The sequence below is a fragment of the Primulina huaijiensis genome, chromosome 1 (assembly GCF_012295235.1).
Source record: "Primulina huaijiensis isolate GDHJ02 chromosome 1, ASM1229523v2, whole genome shotgun sequence".
In the NCBI taxonomy this organism is placed as follows: Eukaryota; Viridiplantae; Streptophyta; class Magnoliopsida; order Lamiales; family Gesneriaceae; genus Primulina; species Primulina huaijiensis.
The window spans coordinates 5,516,891-5,540,631 of record NC_133306.1 but is presented as its reverse complement, the minus strand read 5'-3'; the positions used below and the strand labels follow the sequence as shown (position 1 = coordinate 5,540,631).

At 35.7% G+C, this 23,741-nt stretch overlaps 3 protein-coding genes across 3 annotated transcripts; 2 read left to right on the top strand and 1 right to left on the bottom strand.

Annotated features, from left to right (window-relative positions):
* Positions 1-1,192: 1,192 nt before the first annotated feature.
* Positions 1,193-3,152, top strand: LOC140979751 (uncharacterized). The gene is made up of 2 exons (XM_073445308.1): positions 1,193-2,333; positions 2,405-3,152. Exons 1-2 carry the CDS (start codon positions 1,193-1,195, stop codon positions 2,422-2,424), a joined length of 1,161 nt encoding a protein of 386 aa, XP_073301409.1. The 3' UTR covers positions 2,425-3,152.
* A 2,686-nt stretch (positions 3,153-5,838) lies between these two features.
* On the bottom strand, positions 5,839-6,772 carry LOC140979759 (ethylene-responsive transcription factor 4-like). Its single transcript, XM_073445318.1, has 2 exons — positions 6,015-6,772; positions 5,839-5,919 (listed from the first exon to the last, which is right to left on the bottom strand). Exons 1-2 carry the CDS (start codon positions 6,660-6,662, stop codon positions 5,884-5,886), a joined length of 684 nt encoding a protein of 227 aa, XP_073301419.1. The 5' UTR covers positions 6,663-6,772; the 3' UTR covers positions 5,839-5,883.
* A 10,387-nt stretch (positions 6,773-17,159) lies between these two features.
* Positions 17,160-21,284, top strand: LOC140979726 (MACPF domain-containing protein NSL1-like). The gene is made up of 7 exons (XM_073445279.1): positions 17,160-17,624; positions 18,520-18,758; positions 19,118-19,322; positions 19,693-19,776; positions 19,860-20,043; positions 20,134-20,300; positions 20,385-21,284. The coding sequence occupies exons 1-7, from the start codon at positions 17,346-17,348 to the stop codon at positions 21,072-21,074; spliced, it is 1,848 nt and encodes a 615-aa protein (XP_073301380.1). The 5' UTR covers positions 17,160-17,345; the 3' UTR covers positions 21,075-21,284.
* Positions 21,285-23,741: the final 2,457 nt, after the last annotated feature.

Sequence of the window (23,741 nt, the reverse complement as noted above, 5' to 3'; positions counted from 1 at the left end):
AAAAATAAAAATGGTGAAATTTATAGGGATATATGAAATTCGTAGAAATGTTTCACCAACACAAAACTAAGTTATATAGATATTTTAATGGAAGTTAAGTGGTTTTGAATTTTTTTAAAAAATATTAAAAACATTTTTATTGATTTTCCAAGATCTAAGAAAAAAATTTAAGAATTGAAAGAAAAAAAAAACATTCATTAATTCAAAATTAGAAATAATATATTACATATTCAAAAGATCATCAATACATATTGATGNAATCAAAGGTGTTTTGGCCATAATGAATCTTCCCTCCTCGTCACGCACCATCATGACTATAACCGCAGCCTTTATGTCCTCAAAGAAGATTGCATCAATGTTGAATTTTACAACTCCAGTCGTGGGTGGTGTCCTGATACATGGTTGGTTCCAGCAAGAAGTTTGTGGTGTTTCATCATTTCTTGAAGAACCTATGCATTCACATAAGAAACTCTTTATTGTAGCCGCCACTCTAGATGCATGAGGAATCTATTCGATTGTCTCATAGCTTAGAGTTCCTTTGCTTCCAGATTGCCCAGAGGACATATACGAAGTTACCCAACTCTAGACCACTGAGAGCATGGATGATGTTAAATGGCCACTCCGAGAAGCCTTTGTTAGCGCTCGCTTGAGAGTCGATCACCCATAGTATATTACCTCTCTCCCAACATTCACGGGAATGTGTGCCATTCTGATTCCAGTTCCGCATTACAGACCACATACAGTGATGAAACATGGATGCCCCTCTTCTGCAGATTAATGCGATTAGGAAGACAATTCCTAACGTCACGCTAGAGAAATTTTTTATTTTTGGTGGAACTTACTGTTGAAGAATGATTCAAAGTTAGTGGGTTTAGTTGGTTGATAATCCATGTTCTAGTTTGTTATTCACGTATCCATGTTATTTCTATTTAGTTGAATTAATGGAAGTAGTGGGTAGAGTTAATCTGTTATTCTGTAAGCCTATATATATGGGCTAGTTTGTTAGACATTAAGGTGTGAAAAAATAAATTTCATTTTCCGTAAAACAGAGTATTGCTACTGTGCTCTTTACCCTTCTAAAAGAGAAATACTTGTCCTCTTCCCAACTAAAGTGGTATCAGAGCAATAAGTTCTTCAGTGTCCTGGTGAGAGTTTAGGTGAGTGCAAAACACATTGATCTGAGAGAAAGACGATGGCAATCAATGGAGTTTCTCAAACCCTCATTCCCATGTTTAAAGGAGAATGCTATGAATTTTGGAATATCAAAATGAAGACTCTATTTAAATCTCAAGATCTTTGGGATTTGGTAGAGGGTGGGTTTAATGACGATGATGCTGATGAAAGTAGATTAAGGGAGAACAGGAAGAAAGATTCGAAAGCACTGTTCATCCTTCAACAAGCAGTTCATGAGACGATTTTCTCAAGAATTGCAACGGCTAGCACCTCAAAGGAGGCATGGGAAACACTGCAGAAAGAATTCCAAGGCTATTCAAAGGTAATAGCAGTGAAACTCCAAACTCTCAGAAATGAATTTGAAGCCTTGCTCATGAAAGCTAATGAAAAATTACAAGATTTTTTGTCTAGAGTAATTTCGGTTGTTAGTCAAATGAGGTCTTATGGAGAAAACATTACTGATGCAATTATTGTTCCCAAAGTTTTGCGAAGATTGACTGCAAAATATGATTATATAGTAACTACAATTGAAGAGATTAAAGATCTCTTTATTTTCTCCTTTGATGAGCTAATGGGTTCTTTGCAAGCTCACGAGGCAAAACGAAATAGATCAGTTGAGAAGAATGAAGAAAAGGCATTTCAAGCTTCTCAAGTGAAAGGAGAGATAGAAAAAAAGGAAAACTTTGCTGAAAGAATTCGTGGGAGAGGAAGCTTTCGTGGCAGAGGACGCGGCAGAGGAAGAGGTCGTTCCAGTGGACAAGAGAGGCAGTTTTTTGGAGACCAAAAATGGAACAAAAGCACTGTTCAGTGTTATGGACAAGAGAGGCAACCTTTTGGAGACCAAAAATGGAACAAAAGCTCTGTTCAGTGTTATGAGTGCCAAAAGTTTGGGCATATAAAGGCAAATTGTCCAGATGGCTCACAAGCAAATTATGCGAATGAAGAAAAACAGGAAAGTAAGTTATTTATGGTTCATTCTCATTCTAACGATCTTCAAAATGATGTTTGGTTTCTGGATAGTGGGTGTCCGAACCACATGACTGGTAATAAATCATTGTTTAAAGAGCTTGACGAATCACAAAAGATGCAAGTGAGACTTGGAGATAACGAGCTTATTCAAGTTGAAGGCAAAGTTACCATTGTCGTGGGTGCTAGTGATGGTAAAGTAAAATTACTTTACAATGTTTACTTTGTTCCTAATCTAGCACATAGTCTGTTAAGTGTTGGGCAGTTGATGGCATGTGGATATGAAATTTTGTTCGATAACGGAGCGTGCGTTATTACTGACAAAGATTCTGGGCAATCGATTGTTAGTGTGAAAATGACATAGAACAAGATGTTTCCACTTAAAATCTCTAATGTTGAAAACAAAGCTCTCATTGCCAGTGAGAAGAATGAATCCAAGTTGTGGCACTTAAGATATGGACATCTCAATATCAAAGGCATGCAACTCTTAACTCAGAAAGCTATGGTCTTTGGATTACCTAAAGTTAGCTCTCTTGGTTTATGTGAAAGGTGCATCTATGGGAAACAAACAAGAAAATCGTTTCCAAGTGGGCAATCTTGGAGAGTTTCTGAATGTCTTGAGCTAATCCACGCTGATTTATGCGGGCCTATGAGAACTACATCACTGGGTGGAAGTAAGTATTTTCTGCTCTTCACCGATGATTTTAGTCGAATGAGCTGGGTTTATTTTCAAGTAGAAAAGTCAGAGGCTTTTGAGAATTTCAGGAAATTCAAGGTTCTTGTGGAAAAACAAACAGAACATGGCATTCACAGGGAGTTGACAGCACCTTATACATCGGAGCAAAATGGCGTAGCCGAACGAAAAAATCGAACAGTTGTAGAAATGGCTAGAAGCTTGCTGAATACTAGAGGACTGCCTAATATTTTGTGGGCTGAAGCAGTGGCAACATCTGTCTATTTGCTGAATATTTCTCCGACAAAGGCTGTCTTGAATTGAACACCATATGAGGCATGGAGAGGCAGAAAACCATCGGTAAGCCATCTAAGAATTTTTGGTTGTGTTGCATAGGCATTGATAAGTTCTCAATTTCGTCATAAACTTGAGGAAAAATCTGAAAAATGCATTTTTGTCGGATATTGCAATCAATCCAAGGCATATCGATTGTATAATCCTCTTAGTGGCAAATTAATCATAAGAAGAGATGTAGCTTTTGACGAAGATGTGAGCTGGAATTGGAATGGAAAAAATGAAGAGACTCAAGTTCATATTCAAGTAGAGGACAATACTCCAACAACTGATGTTGGATCATTCAACCATGGTTCATCATCTTCTTCATTGTCAAGTTCAAGCAGTAGTAGCTCAGCCTCGTTACAAGAATCTTCTGATGAAATACCTCATAGAAAGGTCAGATCTTTGAGAGAAATCTACGAGTCTTGCCAGTTTGCCCTCTATGTCACAGATCCTTCAACCTTCGAAGAAGCGAAAACAAAAGAAGAATGGAAGAATGCAATGAAAGAAGAGTTGATGGCAATCTATAAAAATGAAACATGGGATATGGTGGATTTACCTGAAGCTAAGAATGCAATTGGTCTCAAGTGGGTGTTTAAAACAAAATATCATGCTGATGGAAGCATTCAAAAGCACAAGGCTCGGCTTGTGGCAAAAGGATATTCCCAACAGCAAGGTATTGATTTCGAAGAAACTTTTTCTCCTGTTGCTCGGTTTGAAACTGTGAGAATTATTTTAGCATTGGCTGCACAGCTCCACTGGCCTGTTTATCAATTTGATGTCAAATCTGCATTTGTAAATGGAGATTTACAAGAAGAAGTTTATGTCACTCAACTTGAAGGTTTTGTGATTAATGGCAAAGAGGAAAAAGTGTGCAAGCTAAAAAAGGCATTTTATGGGCTCAAACAAGCGCCACGGGCATGGTATAGCAAGATTGATAATTATTTTAGGCAAAATGGTTTTGCAAGAAGTGAAAATGAGCCCACTCTTTATGTGAAAAAGCAAGGTCAATATGATTTCATTATTGTGTGCCTTTATGTTGACGACATTATCTATATGAGTTCCTCTGATTCTCTTTTGGCTAATTTCAAGTCTAATATGATGAAGAAATTTGAGATGTCGGATATGGGTCTATTGCATTATTTTTTGGGTCTTGAAGTGAAGCAAGGAGTTGATGGGATTTTTATTTCACAAAGAAAATATGCAACAGATCTTCTTAAAAGATTCAGCTTACTCAATTGCAATCCAGCTACTACACCCATGAATATAAATGAGAAATTGCAACTTGAAGATGGTTCAGAGGAGGCAAATGCAAAATCTTTCAGAAGCTTAGTTGGAGGTTTGATTTATCTCTCATACTAGACCAGATATTGCTTTCTCTGTTGGTATAATTTCCAGGTTCATGCAAAATCCCACAAAGCATCATCTAGGAGCAGCAAAAAGGATTTTACGCTATGTTGCTGGAACCATGACTTATGGGATTTGGTACACTCGATCTTTAAAGTTCAATCTCTGCGGATTCACCGATAGTGATTGGGCAAGTTCAATGGATGATCGAAAAAGCACTTCTGCTAGTGTTTTTAATCTTGGATCAGGGGCAATCACATGGAGTTCAAAGAAACAAGCAACAACAGCACTATCCTCGACAGAAGCCAAATATGCTGCTGCAACTTCAGCAGCTTGTCAAGCAATTTGGGTGAGAAGAATTCTTACAGATCTTCACCAACAACAAGAAGATGCAACATATATTTTTTGTGATAACAAGGCCACGATTGCAATGACAAAAAATCCAGCATTCCATGGAAGGACTAAGCATATCGATATTCGCCTACACTTTATCCGAGACTTGGTTGCAAATAAAGAGATTGAGCTGAAGTACTGCAGTACACATGAACAAGTGGCAGATATTATGACAAAATCACTTCCAAGAGATAAATTCATTTACTTCATATCACGTCTAGGTGTTTGTGATTTTGAATCAAGGAGGAGTGTTGAAGAATGATTCAAAGTTAGTGGGTTTAGTTGGTTGATAATCCATGTTCTAGTTTGTTATTCACTATCCATGTTATTTCTATTTAGTTGAATTAATGGAAGTAGTGGGTAGAGTTAATATGTTATTCTGTAAGCCTATATATATGGGCCAGTTTGTTAGACATTAAGGTGTGAAAAAATAAATTTCATTTTCCGTAAAACAGAATATTGCTAGTGTGCTCTTTCTTTGTTTTTATATTTTCACCCTTCTAAAAGAGAAATACTTGTCCTCTTCCCAACAATTACATGTTCCATTTTAGCTTTCCATCTTCCTTGTTATAATGCAAAATCCATTAATCTTATTGCCTTGACATCCCTGTCCTCAAATATAGTATCAATAAGATCGTGATCCCAGTCCCGTAAACCAGGACATCATCTGAACTGTCCAGTCATGCAAATTTGGAATCAAAAGTATATCCACGTAAAAGTTTGATGGGTCACGTAGTGAAGGTTACATGTACTTCAAAACTAAGAGGTTTTTGGTCACGAATGAGCAATATGTGACAAATTCAGGTTCACGAAATGTAATTTCTAGCGCATACGAACGCGGCGGTGGAATGAATATATGGAAGATTTCCGTACTGATATGGTCCACACGTCCAAAAATCGAAACCACCGAATTTTGCTCCCCAATTCCCTGCCTGTCCAAGGCACCCATGTTGAAGAGAAAGATCAAATCTTGATATAAATATTGTATCTACAGGCTACTGCCGACGGTGGTCATTTACATCATCGGAAAACTGGGCGGCCACCCGGAAATGTCAAAGTTAAAAAGTTAACATCTAATATTATATATAGAAGTAAGTCAATACCACCGGCGAAGTCAAAGATTTACCGGTGGAGGAAGGTTCAGATCGAGATTGATGCCTTCCCCGCGTGCTGATTTTGGCGGCGTTTGGTAAAATACCGCTGATGATGAATCCGACTGGCTCTGGATCCCGCCCGGTCGCATTTGGTTCATAAGATCTGCGAGTTCTTCCCGCGATTCTGGGCGAAGGTGGAGCATCGTAGTCTTCCCCGCTGTGTTATATGCCAGAAATTCTGCGGAGGTGAAAAGAATTTTGGCTGGGAGGAATTTGTGATGATTCTGGACAGGATTTCTCAGAGGCAGATGTCCAAGAGTGAGTTCCAAAGAGAAGGAATCGGCTGCCACAGCCGTTCTGGGGTAAGCCACCGGGCTAGAAGACTCGACGGTGCTGCTCCGGCTTGGGCTCCTGTTTTTCGGGAAATGATCGGTTTTCTTTACATCCACGATATCCCCCGGAGGAAAATTAGTCTTAGCCTTATGACCTCGGAACTCGCGGGCAGCTTTATCATACGCTCTCGCTGCTGCCTCCGCCGTGTCAAATGTACCAAGCCACACACGGGTCTTCTTCACTGGATCCCTAATCTCCGCCGCGTATCTTCCCCACGGCCTCTTCCTGACCCCACGAAAATGCACTTGGTCACCGCAGCGCCGCCCCTCCGCCGCTCTCGTCGCCATCACATGCAGAATAAGTGATGTATAATTAGTAGGCAGGAGAGGGATTGATATATAGAGGAGGTGCGAGGTTGGGCTTACGTTTATTTACGTGGGGGAGTGTGAACGAGTCGTCTATGTTAAGGGGCGGCGTGACTCCTATAAAATTACATGTTGGCTAGGTCTATATTTTTTTGTTAAATTTTTATTTAATATATTCTCTATAAACGGGATTGAAAATGATTTTCTACAATATATAATCAAGTTTAAACAAAAAAAAAAAACTTCGAGTTTAATTTATGAATAACATCTTTGTTAACAAAGCAAATTAACGAAATGAAATAAAATGTACATAATAATAGTGTAGCTAGGCCAAATCAGTCTCAACCAGAGGTGTAAATAAACAGAAGAATATTAGTAAAAATTTAAGTCTATAATTTGGTGTGAGTCAAGTACATTCAAGTTTGAGCTCGATTTGAATCTCGAAAGTTTTTAATTTTTTTGGTTCAAATTTGGCTTGAAATCTTTGAACATATTCGCGAGTTATTCGAACTGTTGTTAATCATATAGTATCGGATAGTAAGGTTCGACAATGAACGTTCGAAAGCTCAATATGTATATATTTAATATATAATTATACTACAATAATAAAATACTAAGGCTCGCAAACTATCGAACAAAATAATTTTGGCTCGAGTTCGACTCGAAAAAAATTCAAACATATTTGAGTTTGGTTCGATTTCTATACATTCGAATATAAATCAAATATTTATCGAGCCGACTCAAAAAATTCGCGAACCTACGTTTTAATCTTTCTCCTCTTAATATTTAGAAAAACAGCACAAGATAAATTGGTCAAATTCATATTTGACTGTCATTACATTGCAATTATTCATATGAGACTTGTGTAAAATCATTTACAACTTATATAATTTATCGTTATCATACATTTGTACTTGATGTTATTGTCCATTCGGAAGCAAAACTCTTATATTTTTGTATGTTTCTGCTTCTAATTTTGGATAACTGAGGTCGGATAGCAATATCTATGTCTTTCCACATGAAAAGGGATGCCCCGAAAACTTCCGATTGTACCTCCCCTCTTTGACATGCTTTCTCTGGTTAGTAACAGAAGCAATCGTCCCTACTGTTGTGAGTAGATTGGATTCTTGGAATCTCGATCTACTTATCCGAGAGCGGGTAATGGGATTGGGACGCGATGCGTATGGTTAAGACATCATTCTCTTGGGATTGTGAGAAGCTTCATTTTTTATCCCTAAAGATGTATCTTTCGAAACTCTCTTTGCTAATTTAGACAAAGAAAAAAATGAAAGATATAGATAGGAGTGTTCATCGGTTGGTTCGATTTTCGATTTTTTATTTCGAATTTTTCGGTTTACGATTTTAGATATATATAATCCGATATTCAAACTATTTTTATTCGATTCAGTTCAGTGTTATATCAAAACAGTTCGATTATTTCGATCAATTAATTCGATTTTAATATAATTATTTAATTTAATAATATAAATCTATTGTAATATATTATCTTTTTTTACATTATTTCGTAGTAAAATATTTAAATATAAAATATAAATTAATCAAATAAACAACAATCAATTAAAAATCATTCAAAATGATTTTTCATTCACTGAATATCATCTCAAAAAATATTTAATATAAATAAAATTATTAATTTAATGAAATTTTGGTTCTTTCGGTTTGTTATGTTTTGACATATATAATCTGAAATCGAACCAAATAAACTTCGTTTTTAAATTTTTTGAATTAAAAAAATTAACTTCCAGTTCGGTTCGGTGTTTAGATTTTTCGATTTGGATTTACGTTTTTTTCGGTTTTAAATGAAGTTTGAACACCCTTAGATATAGATATCAGTATAGTGTATAGTGTCTATATATAGAATAGAATAAAGTCTCACACTAACCCTTTCTTTTTTCCATGGATGATGCCACTCGTTACTCTAGCGAGAAAGGTTCACAAAGTGGTTGAGGAGGCTTTCTAAGCCGAGAGTTGGAATCCATAAAACTAGGAATGGGAGACATGTTTCTCAAGTTTAATGAAAATAAAGGGTCGATTATTATTTTGTCCTTAACTTCTCCCTTTACGAATGAAAGCTTTTGCACAAGCAATCAATGGTTAAGTGCCTGGTGATCTTGATAAGATTTTTGGAAATATTCAATTACAAATCGAATACTTACTTGGAGATTTCCTAAGGGTCCCAAGATTTCTTCTTTTAGGAATTTTATTAAATTCATTTTGTATCGTACGAGAAATGAGATAAAGAAGGCATGATGAAGTGGTATGAAGCGGTAGCAGGGAGGTCCGAGATGAGGACCATAAATCGACCTCTCTTTTAATTTAATAATTAATAATTTTTTTATTCCAAATCTTTTTCCAATAAGCCGTGTCAAGAGGTATACAGTCTTGTTCATTCAATGGCCTGTTTATATCTACAACGAGTACTCTTTAATAGGAACTCGGAGAAAAACAAATAGAATTTGCTACAACAGCATGCTAACATGTTTTTTTTTTTTTTTCAAGGGACACCTCTCACCGAAACAATATTCATAATTTAGATTTCCTATTACTTCAAGAAAGGAGGAGGGAGCGACTGCTAACTATTTTCAAAAATTAGGCAAAAATTTGTGTGAGACGGTCTCACGAGTCGTATTTTGTAAGACAGATTTCTTATTTGGGTCATCCATGAAAAAGTATTACTTTTTATGCTAAGAGTATTATTTTTTATTGTGAACATCGGTAAGGTTGACCCGTCTCATAGATAAAGATTCGTGAGACCGTCTCACAAGAGACCTACTCATAAAATTACTGTCCTAGTCATCTTTTCTAATTGTGTTTAAGGCCTTTTTATTTAGATAAATAACACATTTATTCAACTAAGAAAAACAAACTTTTATTCAAAAATATATAAAATATATTATAGGCATGTACAAGATAAAATATTTTTTTATTTACCATGGCAAAAAATATAATAAAAGATTAAAGTATTATTTGAAAATTCAGATTCTTTATTGATCCTTACTTTTTGGTACTTCTTGTCACTTTGGTTTGGCCATTCCAATTCCATTTATTTTCTTCTTTGAATAAATTTCCAATTCCATATTTTGGTGAAACTCCAACTTCCAATGTCGACCGACGATGTAGTTAGTAGTTATGTCTGCATTCCATTCACTATCTTATGTAAATTTGAAAACCTTTTAAAATCATTTACTCCTGTTTTTAGAAAATACAAAAGTTTAAAAGATTATTAATTTTATATAAAGGATTATATGAGTTTTTGGGATTCCACGTGGATCAATGATATATGCTTGATACCCCTGTAAGAGCCCGGATCATGGATGACCCGGGATATCAGATGGATTCCCAATTCAGGATCAATCTGCAGGATGGATTCTTCTGAAGCCGGGCAGGTGCAAGCCCGAGCTCTACTCCCCGGACAACCAGACGCCTAGGCTCTTATATAAGCCCCCGGTAGGCATTCTAACCGGGCCACCTCGATATGAGCACCGCACTCGAGTACACTAGCAGAATAGGATATGGGCGATTGTCCTATCTATGACACTAATCCAAGTAGTTGACAAAATCAAATGGGCTGGATGTGACCAACATGAGATTTGACATGTCAGAATATAGCCGCCCTACTATAATTAGTAGGTAGCACGCAGAACGAGGTCATCATTATTTCTCCTACTATAAATATCAGGTTCTCCCTTTACATTTACATTGATTCATTCACACCAATATCACACAGTCAACACTTGACTACATTGGTTTTATCGCTTGAGTACCCTGCTGACTTAAGCATCGGAGTGGCCACCCCGGACACCTCTCCGGCGCCCATTCACGAGTTCATTTCATTGTGTGCAGGTTACAGCTGAAACCATATTACAGAGATATATCTCCTTGCTCTTATTCCCTTCATTATCTTGATAGCAGATCCGGTGGAGCACCCGACCCGGCTCATCCATTTCACCAGGATCGCATCATTGGCGCCGTTTGTGGGAATTTGAGCTCAAGACGTAGATATGGTTTCCATTCAAAAATAAGCCCAACTCTGCTTGGCAAACATACAAGCCCGACCAGCTCGGTATTCAGACCTTATCTGTGGATTTCATATGGGCTCAAAGCTCAGCAGTTATCTCGGATTGGCATGAAGGGCATTTGCTATGCGCTCAGTAGCATACAGCTATATTACTCACCTAATTTAGCTCAACCAGAGAAGTTTCACTATATCATAAATGAATTCAGATTCAGTATTTCCAGGTTAGTGATTTGGCTTTTAATAAAACTAATATAGCAGGAGAAGCAGAAAGACTAAAGACCGGACGACACGAGGCCCCGGCGCCGCATATCTTAAGCCCGGGAGACACGAGGCCTCGGCACCTCTTATCTTAAGTCAGGGAGATAAGAGGTCCCGGCACATTATCTTAAGTCCGGGAGACACGAGGCCCCGGCACATCTTATCTTAAGTCAGGGAGATAAGAGGTCCCGGCACATTATCTTAAGTCCGGGAGACATGAGGCCCCGGCACATCTTATCTTAAGTCCGAGAGACACGAGGCCCCGGCACATCTTAACTTAAGTCCGGGAGACACGAGGCCCCGGCACCTCTTATCTTAAGTCCGGGAGACACGAGGCCCCGGCACATCTTATCTTAAGTCCGGGAGATATGAGGCCCCGGCACATTATCTTAAGTCCAGGGACCCGTACCCTGACCCGGGGACCCGTACCTCGGTCATCTATTAAGTCCAGGGACCCGTACCTTGACCCGGGGACCCATACCTCGGTCATCTATTAAGTCCAGGGACCCGTACCCTGGCCCGGAGACCCGTCCCTCGGTCATCTATTAAGCCCAGGGTTCTCAAACCTGGCTCGGGGCTCCGCACCTCGACCATTCCCAAGTCCCGGGACATGTTCCTCGGCCCAAGGCTCCGCACCTTAGTTATTTATAAGCCCAGGGTTCTCAAACCTGGCTCGGGGCTCCGCACCTCGACCATTCCCAAGTCCCGGGACATGTTCCCCGGCCCAAGGCTCCGCACCTTGGTTATTTATAAGCCCAGGGTTCTCAAACCTAGCTCGGGGCTCCGCACCTCGACCATTCATGAAGGCCAAGGCTCCGCACCTTGGTTATTTATAAGCCCAGGGTTCTCAAACCTGGCTCGGGGCTCCGCACCTCGACCATTTCAAGCCTGGGAGACATGAGGCCCCGGCATTTTATGCAAAGTTCGGGAGACACGAGGCCCCGACATCTTATCTCAAGTCAATGAGACACGAGACTCCGGCTCCTCATCCCATCTCTGGGAGACATGAAGCCCCCGATGCTTTTATAAAACCAGATTGATCATCTCTTTGGGAATCCAAGCATGACTAATCGGGACAGCGAGTATGACTCTAGCCCGACTATTTAAGAGATGTGTGATGATACCCCTGTAAGAGCCCGGGTCATGGATGACCCGAGATATCAGATGGATTCCCAATTCAGGATCAATCTGCAAGATGGATTCTTCTGAAGCCGGGCAGGTGCAAGCCCGGGCTCTACTCCCCGGGCAACCAGACGCCTGGGCTCTTATATAAGCCCCCGGTAGGCATTCTAACCGGGCCACCTCGATATGAGCACCGCACTCGAGTACACTAGCAGAATAGGATGTGGGCGATTGTCCTATCTCTGACACTAATCCAAGTGGTTGACAAAATCAAATGGGCTGGATGTGACCAATATGAGATTTGACATGTCAGAATATAGACGCCCTACTATAATTAGTAGGTAGCACGCAGAACGAGGTCATCATTATTTCTCCTACTATAAATATCATGTTCTCCCTTTACATTTACATTGATTCATTCACATTTGCCCATTACACATGCATAGATCTTAAATTGTAACATAAAATTTTAATGTTTAAGTGAATTATTTTTTTTTAAATCAAGTTTTGATTTTATCACATCTTATTTTTGGGTGGATAAAAATGTTAATATATTTAATTATTATCAAAGGAGGACATGATTGAAAAATATATTTTGTGACCATGAATGTCACACTCTCTTTATATAAAAATACATAAGCTTGCTTCGGTACGGTATATCAATTTTCAAATAGTATCATATATCGTATCAAAAAATTTCGGTATTGAAAAATGAATATTGATATCATATGACATAAATTTCATAGCGTTCTTACAAAAAAATATTTGTTATACCGAAATTTCGGTACGGTATTTGTGTAATACTGTCTATATCGAAATTAAAAAATTGATGTTATTCACATCGAAAAACCGAATTTTTTTGAATTTTATACCGAAATACAGAAATTTTTTGAATGTCATACCGATACCAAAATTGATATTATATTATAATTTTTAAAATATATGATTTTTTTACGATATTTCGGTATATATCAAAATATTGAAATTTTTTGGGATCTCGTCACTTAAAAACTCCAAAGTTAAACGTACTTGACTTGAGACACTTATGGTATGAGTGATCCTCTGAGAAATTTCTCATGACTCATGTGAGTGATGACATAAACACACTATAAAGATACGTATTGGTACAACATGGATTGTCGTCGAATATTGGACATTACATATATAATGATGTATACGTAGACAACCAGTTTGCAGTGCATTACATAACAATGAACCACTGTGATCGTCGCTACGGTTTTATTGAAGAATACTATCGCTTGAACCAGTGAAGGTTTATGTAAACAATCGTTGTGTTTTGCGACGGTTCCGTAATACCGTCACTAAAAGTAAAACAATGACTTTTTATACAATGGTAATTAAACCGTCCCTATTTTATTTTAGCGACCGATGGAGTTTTTTTTCTTGTGGTGAACCAAAACAATTATATATTTGTTCGTTATTTTTATATTTTGATGATCGATTTTCTTTAATCCTTTAACCTTTTGAAATTACTGAACTAAATCCACAATATTTGTTTATCCAAAATTTTCTCAAAACAAATTTCCGGAAAATTCAGAAACAAACCAAATTTGAATAAAGTAAAAATGATATCGTTGGCTGATTTATATTTAGAGACAATTACATCAAAAAGTTAATGGAAAAAAATTGATTAACGAAATTGCGTCGTGACGTATTATTTTAAATTAAGGTTAATATTATTAACGATATTTAATACATCTGTGGTGTCGTAATTCCTAATGGAGAAGAGCAGTCAAAATATATATTTTGAAATGTCTGACCGCAGTATAATTTTCAAGGGGGATTCATCTTCTACGATTATTCAAGTCACGTGATTTCAGTTCAAACCTGACTTTAAATCTATTAAACAATATTTTCAGATTCTTGCTGATGTTTTCTGAATATTGAAGCTTGACTAAGACTCGAGATTGCGAAGAGTTACGTTTATAAATAATAATAATAAATACGCAAAAGTTCGAATTATTTATGATTTGACAAAATCAAGTCACAATTATTAGCTTTAGGAGTTAGGACTATGTAATTTAAAGAAAAAATTTTAATACTTAATAAATAATAATAATAAATATACAAAAGTTCGAATTATTTATGATTTGACAAAATCAAGTCACAATTATTAGCTGTAGGAGTTAGGACTATGTAATTTAAAGAAAAAAATTTTAATACTTAACATCGATTTTTAGACTAGCCTTGTGTTGTACGTATTATCGTGATTTTCCAACTTCAGACGTTATTGTTTTAAAAAAAAACTTTTATTTGTTGATTGAGCATATGGTGGCAACTGGCAATACAGATGTTGTTTGTGGGACTTTTTTAAATATATATAATTATAAAGATTAAGTTTTATGTGAGATAATCTCATATATGTATATCCGTGAGATGGTGGATCTGATTCATATTTACAAAAAAATTTAATATTTTTATCATAAAAAATAATAATTTTTATCAATCAGGTCGAAGTCGTGGTTTGACTCAAAAATTGATTGGCTATGTGGGAGTAATTACAAATTCTGTGGGCTAAACTGTCAAATGATTGGGCCGATATCCATTGGATTTTTTCAAATTTTTCTAAGGCCCAATATATGAGATGGGCTCTCCATCCAAATCGAAACTCTGATGTGTATTCTTGAATGTATCTTAGTTTTTAGTATAGCATGTGAACATCCCTCTAAGATGATGACGTCAGTCAGGGCACTTTCCTTTGAGAAAAAAGATAATTTTCTTTTGGCTTTTCAACATTTACACACTAACGTAAATCATCCCATAAATATATAATATTTCGTACTTCTAAATTTTAAAAAACGACCTCTTGCAACACTAATGCTAAAAAAATGTAAATTCGTACAAGAAAAGTTCATAATCATTTTTTTAAACATTTACTAACACTACACATACCTTCGAATTTGTAATATATATTTTTTCGTAGGGCAAAAACTTGTGTGAGACGGTCTCACGGGTCGTATTTTGTGAAACAGATATATTATTTAGGTCATCCATTAAAAAGTATTACTTTTTATGCTAAGAATATTATTTTTTATTGTGAATATCGATATGATTGACTCGTCTCACATATAAAGATTCGTAATATCGTCTCATAACATATTTATTATGGTAGTAGAACGAGTGTAATTGACATAGGAGATATTTATTCCAGTCAAATGTTACGGCAGACTTTTATTTTGCCACATCAAAATGTTTGCCCCACTTGGACCTCTAATAACCTAAAATCACGTTGTAGTCGATAGACTCATCAAAATAATTCTCTCCCTCGAATTGAATCATGATCATTATTGTTCGAGATTTCCACAATAGAAATCACGTCCATTTCTTTATTGTTATTCCATCAAATCAAGTCACAAGAATATCTACCTCTACACCAAAACTTATTTTGGAAAATAATCGACATTCATCTCGTTATTCTTTTTGATACACAGTTATATTTTAGAGTGATTCGATACGGTTTCATTAAAGAAATTTATTTGTGATTATCGACTCAAAAGATTTTACTTAGCATGATTTTTTTTTTTTAAATCGCATCGAAATATAAATAAAAATAAATCAAATTAAGGAGAGAAGAATGGGCCTTCCGCCGCCACATCCAATCACACACGAGACAAAACACCTCACCGGTCAAGGTCAACGTTTCAAAACCCCACACGAAAATGAAATTGCTGACACAACGCGTCGTCAATTACGTTTTTCCTAGACTGAATTCTGTTCCCACGGTCGACCTGGACGGGACATATAATACCGTTTGGTTTGGAATATCATACAAATAATATAAAAGTATGTAATNATGATTGGTAGATGGATAAATACTATGGTGCATCAAACATGAGATTAGATTGGATAAAAATGTGGATAAATAATATAACGAACTAAACGGTACCTATATAATAATACGAGTCGAGATAGACTATGCAAATTTATATATATATATATCTATCTGATAATAGTTTTATTCACCCAAAAATTAATTAAATATAATAAAATTAATTAACGATTACATTTATCATACAAAAAAATATAACGCCTAAAATTATAATTATAAAAAATCAAATACATGGATATTATTTTAAAATTTAACTAGATTTAATTGATATTAATCATCGGTCTCTCAATTAAACATTAAATAAATATAACAACAAGTGACACAATATGATGAGTGTCTTTTCAATATAAAACAAATATATTATAATATATACGATATAATAACTAAACATTGACCAATGGATTTATAAAATATATGAAGAAAATGTAGAAATGATTTTTAATTTGACCAAATAAGAAGATATTTATTTAAAAAATAATATATTTGAGAGTATCGTTGGTATTAGTTCACTTATTGTATATATTTATGTGAGTATTAATAAATTGATATTAACATATTAAATATACAAATTTTCTATATACTAATTATTCTGTATACGCGGTGCATATGTGTACAGTCTTTTTTATTATTACCGAGTGATTAAAGTAAAATTTGACAAATTATTGAGGGATTTATAAAGTGAAATTTGAATGGTTGAAATTTAAAAAAGAAAAAAAAAGTGTTTGCTGAAATTAAAAAAATTTAAAACAAAAGTGTAAAATAGATATCACATAAGCGCAAATTGAAAGAAAAAGTTGATGTTCATTTTTGTTTCTAGTAGGCCCAACATTTATATATAATTAACGACTGAGACACACGCGTTGCGTGTAACATAATATTAAATATTTGAAATATTATTTAATCAATTTATAGAATGAATATTATATATTTATAATTTGATATTAATATTATAATTAGTACGTTCGTAGATATTATTGTGTATAACAAAAAAATCTATTTTTTTTTATTAAACTTACTTTCAATAAAAATGTAATAATATTTTGGTAGAAAAAAAAAAGTTTTTTAGTGTTGAAAAAAAGGGTAAAAAAGGAGTAATTTTGGTATCCTACTCAAACAGTTTTTCTAAACTTCTCGGTTATTATAATATAAAATATGTACGATATACATACAGGATATATCACGATTATATTATCATTGTAACCCTGGCTTTGCTTCGTCCCTTGGATGAGCAAGCAAAGCAAGCAATTTACTCGTTGACTACTCAACGGATCTTGGCTCCTAGTTTTTTTTGTTTTATATTAATCTCGGCATTGGATAATGCACTCTGCGTGAACGATATTTTCCTTTGGAAAATACCCACCAATAATCTGAATGATCTTGATATCGGGACGACTCCATGGCGTATAATTTCAACACCGGTATTAGGATGGACCCTCAGACGGCGGCAGAGAAGGCAGTCTCGGTCATTGGGTTCGGCTACGATCTCACTTCGGATATTCGGTTATCGGCGTGTAAACCCGGTCCATCATCTTCGGGTCTGATCGAGATGGACCGGGCCCGGAGGAAGGACTTGGAAGTGCCCGGAAACGTCCTCGTTCCGAACGTCCCTGCTTCCATCAAGTGCGATAAAGGCGAGCGCACCAGGTTTCAATCCGACGCACTGTCCTTCAATCAGGTTGGCTGATATAATATCCTCGTAGATTTTTTTTTCCTGGTTTTATTTACATCACTTGGTGAAATGTTGTATGAGTTCGAAAATTGTAATTTGGTGGCGTTATGTTTTAATAATACTTGAATTTTGGGGCAGAAGAATGTACAATCTCGTTAGCAGTTAAGAATTGAATGCAGGGGTCGATCATGAATCGGCCTTGGATTTTGCTCGTTGTGGTGGGAAATCAAGATGTGTCGATTTATCATGCCAAGATAGACAACTCATGAGTAATGAACAAAGATTGAAAACTATCGAATAATTCATGTTCGCCCCTTTGTTTTCTTAGCTTGTTTAAGAGCTTCACAAAATCCATTCGTTCATAAACTTTCACGAGTCAAAATCTAAGGTCTATAGTTCTTTATTCACACAGAGAGTTGATTTGCAGTTTCTGAGCTGAAAGTCAACTCTGCGTGAAATTCGAGTGGTTCAACAAAATGCTGATTGATTCGATTTTCAATTAATCTAATCCATGTGATGCACCGTTTTTTTGACTATTTACTTTTTTAGAGCTGACTTTTTTTAGATATATTAGTCATTGCTCAGTATTTGTTCATCAGGAAAGTGTTTCTCAGCATCTGAGTAGAACTATTCAACTATTTCATTAACGGTACAAATTGGCTAGCAGTTGATCCAGCTGAGAGATTGCTTTGTTCTTGATACATGAATCAGAAGTAGGATTTTAACACACAGTTGAATTTATTATCAAAAACCATCTATTTCATCTGCACTTCTTACGCTAATAGGGTGGACATGTTTAGCGCTCGTTGGGGGCTTCCTATAAGCATATAATTTGATAGACCTTCACAACTTTAATCCACAAGTTTCAGGACCTTGATCTATTTTGAACATATATTTTCAGATGTCAGAGCAATTTAACCAGGAATTATCTTTATCTGGTAAAATACCTTCGGGTATGTTCAACGCAATGTTTGGGTTTAAGGGGTGCTGGCAGAAGGACGCATCAACTTCAAAAATTCTCGCTTTTGATGGTTGGCTGATTAGCCTTTACACAGTTGAGTTCGCAAAAACTCATATAATACTCTCTGATCAAGTGAAAAAGGAAGTGCCCTCTACATGGGATCCTGCTGCTCTTACTGAGTAAGTTCCGTAGCTCGAAGCTCATTCCATTTTGTGGTAAAATCCTGATAAAGAAAATACCTTTCTGTGTAAATTATCAAGTCTGCCTGTGATCTTCAGGTCGGTTTACAGTATGTGACAAATTTTCTTAATATAAACTACAAAAATTTCTAGGTCGCATCCTATTACAGTGACAGATGTCTGTCAAGTTTCACACAGTGAATTCTATGTAAAAATGGATGGATATAAGGCTGTTAAGGGATTTGATGTACAATGAAAATTATGTATTTTTGTATACTAGTAACTGTTTATTCTCTTAAGCATTTCAACAACTTGATTTAAATGTGTAATAGCTTTGTATGGACCATATGATTTGGCAGGTTTATTGATAAATATGGGACTCATGTTATTGTTGGGGTTAAAATGGGCGGTAAAGACGTAATTCATATCAAGCAGCTTCAAAATTCAAACCTTCAAACAACTGAAGTGCAAACATTGTTGAAGCAGTTAGCCGATGAAAGATTTTCTGAAGATGGAAGTATAAACACAACACAGAACAGTGATATTTCATTAGGAAAGCCAAAGGTAATAGCAAGATCAGAATCAACATTTCATTACCACATGGCCTTACAGAACTTTGAATCAATTTCACGAACAAATAGTACTGGTAGCATACAATAACGCATATGGTATTTAAAAATATATTTTCTATGTTTCTAGATATCTTTCCATAAAAAGACTCAAGGCATGGTTAAAAAAGATCAAATTCTATATTGAGTATAAGATACATGTTAAATGGGATCCTCGAGAACATTCTGGAATATTCGTGGCAGTTTCTCTCTCTTGTCTACAAATTGTGCTGGTGGTTTAGGCTTATATAAAGAAATATGAAACTTGAAAAACAATGACTCCACTTGTTATTAATTTATTCTCCTTTAAAATATCTATGTCACAGTTTGAACAATCTGGGATCTGGGATCTTCAGCTTCCATTTCCAAATACATTGAGACCGCCTGTTGTTTCTCATTCAAAAAATGATGTAAGTCGTGTATCAGCTCCTTATTCTTACATCAAAATTTTCTTTCTTGCTATGAATTATCCAATTTTTTTTAATCGACGCAGGATCTATTGAGCCTTCATATCAGAAGGGGAGGTTTAGATCGTGGCCAAAGTCACAACGAGTGGCTCTCAACCGTATCACAATCTCCTGATGTCATAGCGATGTCCTTTGTGCCTATCGCATCTCTTTTAAGTGGTATTCCAGGCAGTGGATTTTTAAGTCACGCGATTAATCTATATCTACGTTGTAAGTATTCTCTCACCAATATATGATACGTTTTTACTCCGAGAGTTTCTCTTTCAAAAGTTGGCATCTGATGAGCTTATTTTTGTGCAGATAAACCATCATTAGAGGAACTTACTCAATTTCTTGAATATCAATTGCCTAGGCAATGGGCTCCAGCGTACAATGATCTTCCTCTCGGACCTCGGCGCAGGAAAAAATCGTCCCCGTCTCTTCAATTTACATTATTGGGTCCTAGGCTATATGTGAATACTGTAAAGGTGAATATGCTCATTTCCGATTTTTTTTATGTGACTAGCTGTTCATATTTCCATCCAACTTTTCCTGACTAAAAACATATGCAGGTTGATACTGTCAATCGGCCAGTGACTGGAATTCGCTTGTACTTGGAAGGAAGGAGGAGCAATCACCTTGCTATCCATCTGCAGCATTTATCATCTCTTCCTCAGTCTCTACACCTTTCACATGATCATAGCTATAAACCAGTCGATGACTCCATGCACCGAGCATACTACGAACCTGTCAAATGGAGCATCTTCTCACACATATGCACAGCTCCAGTTGAGCATCATGGAGCACTCATAGATGACTCGGCCTCAATTGTGACAAAGGCCTGGTTTGAGGTCAAGAGTATTGGCATGAAAAAAGTTCTTTTCCTAAGGCTTGATTTCTCAATGGTAGCATCGGCTAAAATCCGTAGATCAGAATGGGATGGACCCACTAGTTCGTCCAAGAAATCAGGATTGATCTCAATGCTGATGAGCACACCATTTAGTACTACTCTGAAGCCACCTGAGAAGCCAACAAAGGTGGATTTAAATTCGGCCATTTATCCAGGAGGCCCGCCTTTACCTGCACGAGCACCCAAAATGTCACATTTTGTCGACACAAAAGAAATGGTGAGAGGCCCGGAAGATCTTCCGGGGTATTGGGTTGTCACCGGCGCAAAGCTATGTGTAGAGGGAGGGATGGTAAGAATCAAGGTGAAATATTCACTGCTTACTATGCTGTCAGATGACTCTTTGTTGATGTAAGGCAAACGAGGAGTATATCGAAACTAAGTTGGTGGTGTTTATTTTTGTACATGGTATGCATGCATACTATTATTAGAATAAATATTACGAAAAATAGAGAACTATATTGTATACCAAATTTGTTTTTGTGCGATGTGTTAAATTGTAAATTCGTATTTCAATGCAATGTTTACTACGTACGATCTTTATTTATACAATTAACATGTTATTGAATTTTGCAACTATAAAGGACTATTAACGAGGAAGGACACTATGGGGCGAGGGCCGCCTTTTCAGCTTCCGATTCACTTTTGGCACCCTTTAGAGTATATACTTATGTCGTCCTCTACTGTCCTTATGATTACTGACCTTGCGCATGGTAAATGTAATTTCAAATACCAAGTGCAATTAGTTAATATTTTTTCTAAAAACAAATGAATTAGGAAAGAATTTATTAACATCTTCCTTGGATTTCGCCAAGGTTCAAACTATAGTTAAATCATTCAGATCGGAGGATATATATTCGTGATACCGAGCAAGAGAATTACATTTTGACGCAAGTATTTTATTAAGATATTGAATTTTCTCCCTAGACAATGTTATTTCCTACTTTTGAAGATTTTTGGTATAATTATAGCTGTTGTATTTATTATTGGCATTGGACTGTGATGTAATTTATGACCACTGTGTTCATGAATACAGTTTTTGATACATCATAATGATTCTTCGACATTTCTCGAATAATTGAATTATGTATGATTTCGATATCTCTATATCATATGTACTTTTTGTGTCGGATATAAGGAGTATTCATATGCGTGCACTATATTGATTTCGAGTTATGCATTTGATAATCCACATATTGTTTATTTGATATTGATTATCTACGTAATGATTAGGCTGACCCTCTAGGTGGATTTTTGTTTATTTATGTGGGTGCTATAGATACAATAGGTTTCGGAATTGGGAGGAACATCAGTGGTAGCAGGGGAAGTAAATTAGATGAACCTGGCCCAAAATAAAATTAACTAAACTAAAAGGAAAATTTTAAATCAACTTAATATGTGATTAATGGTTTATTAATTAGCGAGTTTGCCTTATACTGTCACAATGAAAATAAAAATGTGGCATATAAAGTTGAGTTGTTTAAAGACACTTTTTTAATTATAAAATAAAAAAAAATCCGCAAACATACCAAAAGTTAGTTACAATATTCTTAACGGAAAAAAAAAAAAAAATTGTCATTTTTTATTGAACGTTACAGATCAACTATATAAAATTCTTTCAATGATTCACAAAGATCTCTCCAACTCTGGAAATCTGAATTTATTGTGAACAGTTGTAAAAAGACTCAAGCTTTTCAAAACTTCAAAAAATCGTCACACAATTTAAAAACATATAAGATCCAGAAGTTCACCTCGTGTGATATTCACACTTACTCATTGTTTTATCTACTATAAAGTGTGAAATATTTGTAATATGTGGAAAGAGTCTTTCCCTGAACTAAATCGATCAAGCTTCAAGAAACAAGTTATGTGTCTAACTGACCTACTCCATTTAGTTTCACTAAAGTGTTGTAGACTGTTTCCGCACTTATCAACGTAGTTTGCTGCATTTTTCAAAAACGAGACTAACTTCTGACTTCTTTAAACATTTCAACAGCACACTTTTTAGAAGCCAACTTATTTGAAATTTGAAGTATTTATTTAACCCCTTTCTAAACACTTCATCAATAGTATCGGAGAGAGTTTATCTTGTTCTGAAATATCTACTGCATATATCGACGACATCCTTCAACAAGATTACTATGTTCTCAAAAGAAGACTTCGATGACTGAAAAATCAGAATGAAAACTCATCTCGCAGAACAAAAAGATGACAAGTGGTATGTTATTATTGATGGTCCCATTAAAATCATGAAAGCAAATCTTGCAATGGTTGTAACAGAAGGTGCTCGACAAATGCTGGAAATACACAGAAGCTGGTGGACCAGCGAAGATAAAAAGAAAACAAGTTTGGATAATATAGCCAATGATATTTTGTACAACACTCTTGACAAAAACACCTTTAGCAAAATCAAAATGTGTTCTTATGCAAAAGAAATCCGAGAAAAATTAATTCAGATATGTGAAAGAAATTACCAGACAAAGGATAATATACTTTATGTAGCAATCCAGAAGTTTGAGAATATTAAAATGAAGATTTGAGAATCTCTAAATGATTTTGATGAAAGATTCAACATGATTATCAACGAGTTAACAGCTTCTGACAAATAGTATGACAACAAAGAAATTTATCTCAAAATTATGAGAACACTGCTCATAAATTGAGATGTTGTCAACATTTTTTACTAATGGAAATATGGAGTCCATTGGTCTTTTGAGAAGGTGACATGCAAGATGTGCCAACATCACAAATGATTTTTCCCTAACATTTGATTTTGTATTTTTATTTTGTTGTGATTATTTTTCCAAGAGAATTTTTCATATGTTCTCATGAAATACATCATTATTCTTCATGATAGATGGTTATTTTTTAGACATTTTTATGGTATAAAGACATAACATTTGTTATAAATAAGGAGGATAATAACTTAATGAAAAAAATTTATGTTTATGTTGTCATTTGTTTCACGTGCATGTCTTGGTTATTTGACACATATAAATAGGTTGTAAATAAATCGAGTCAA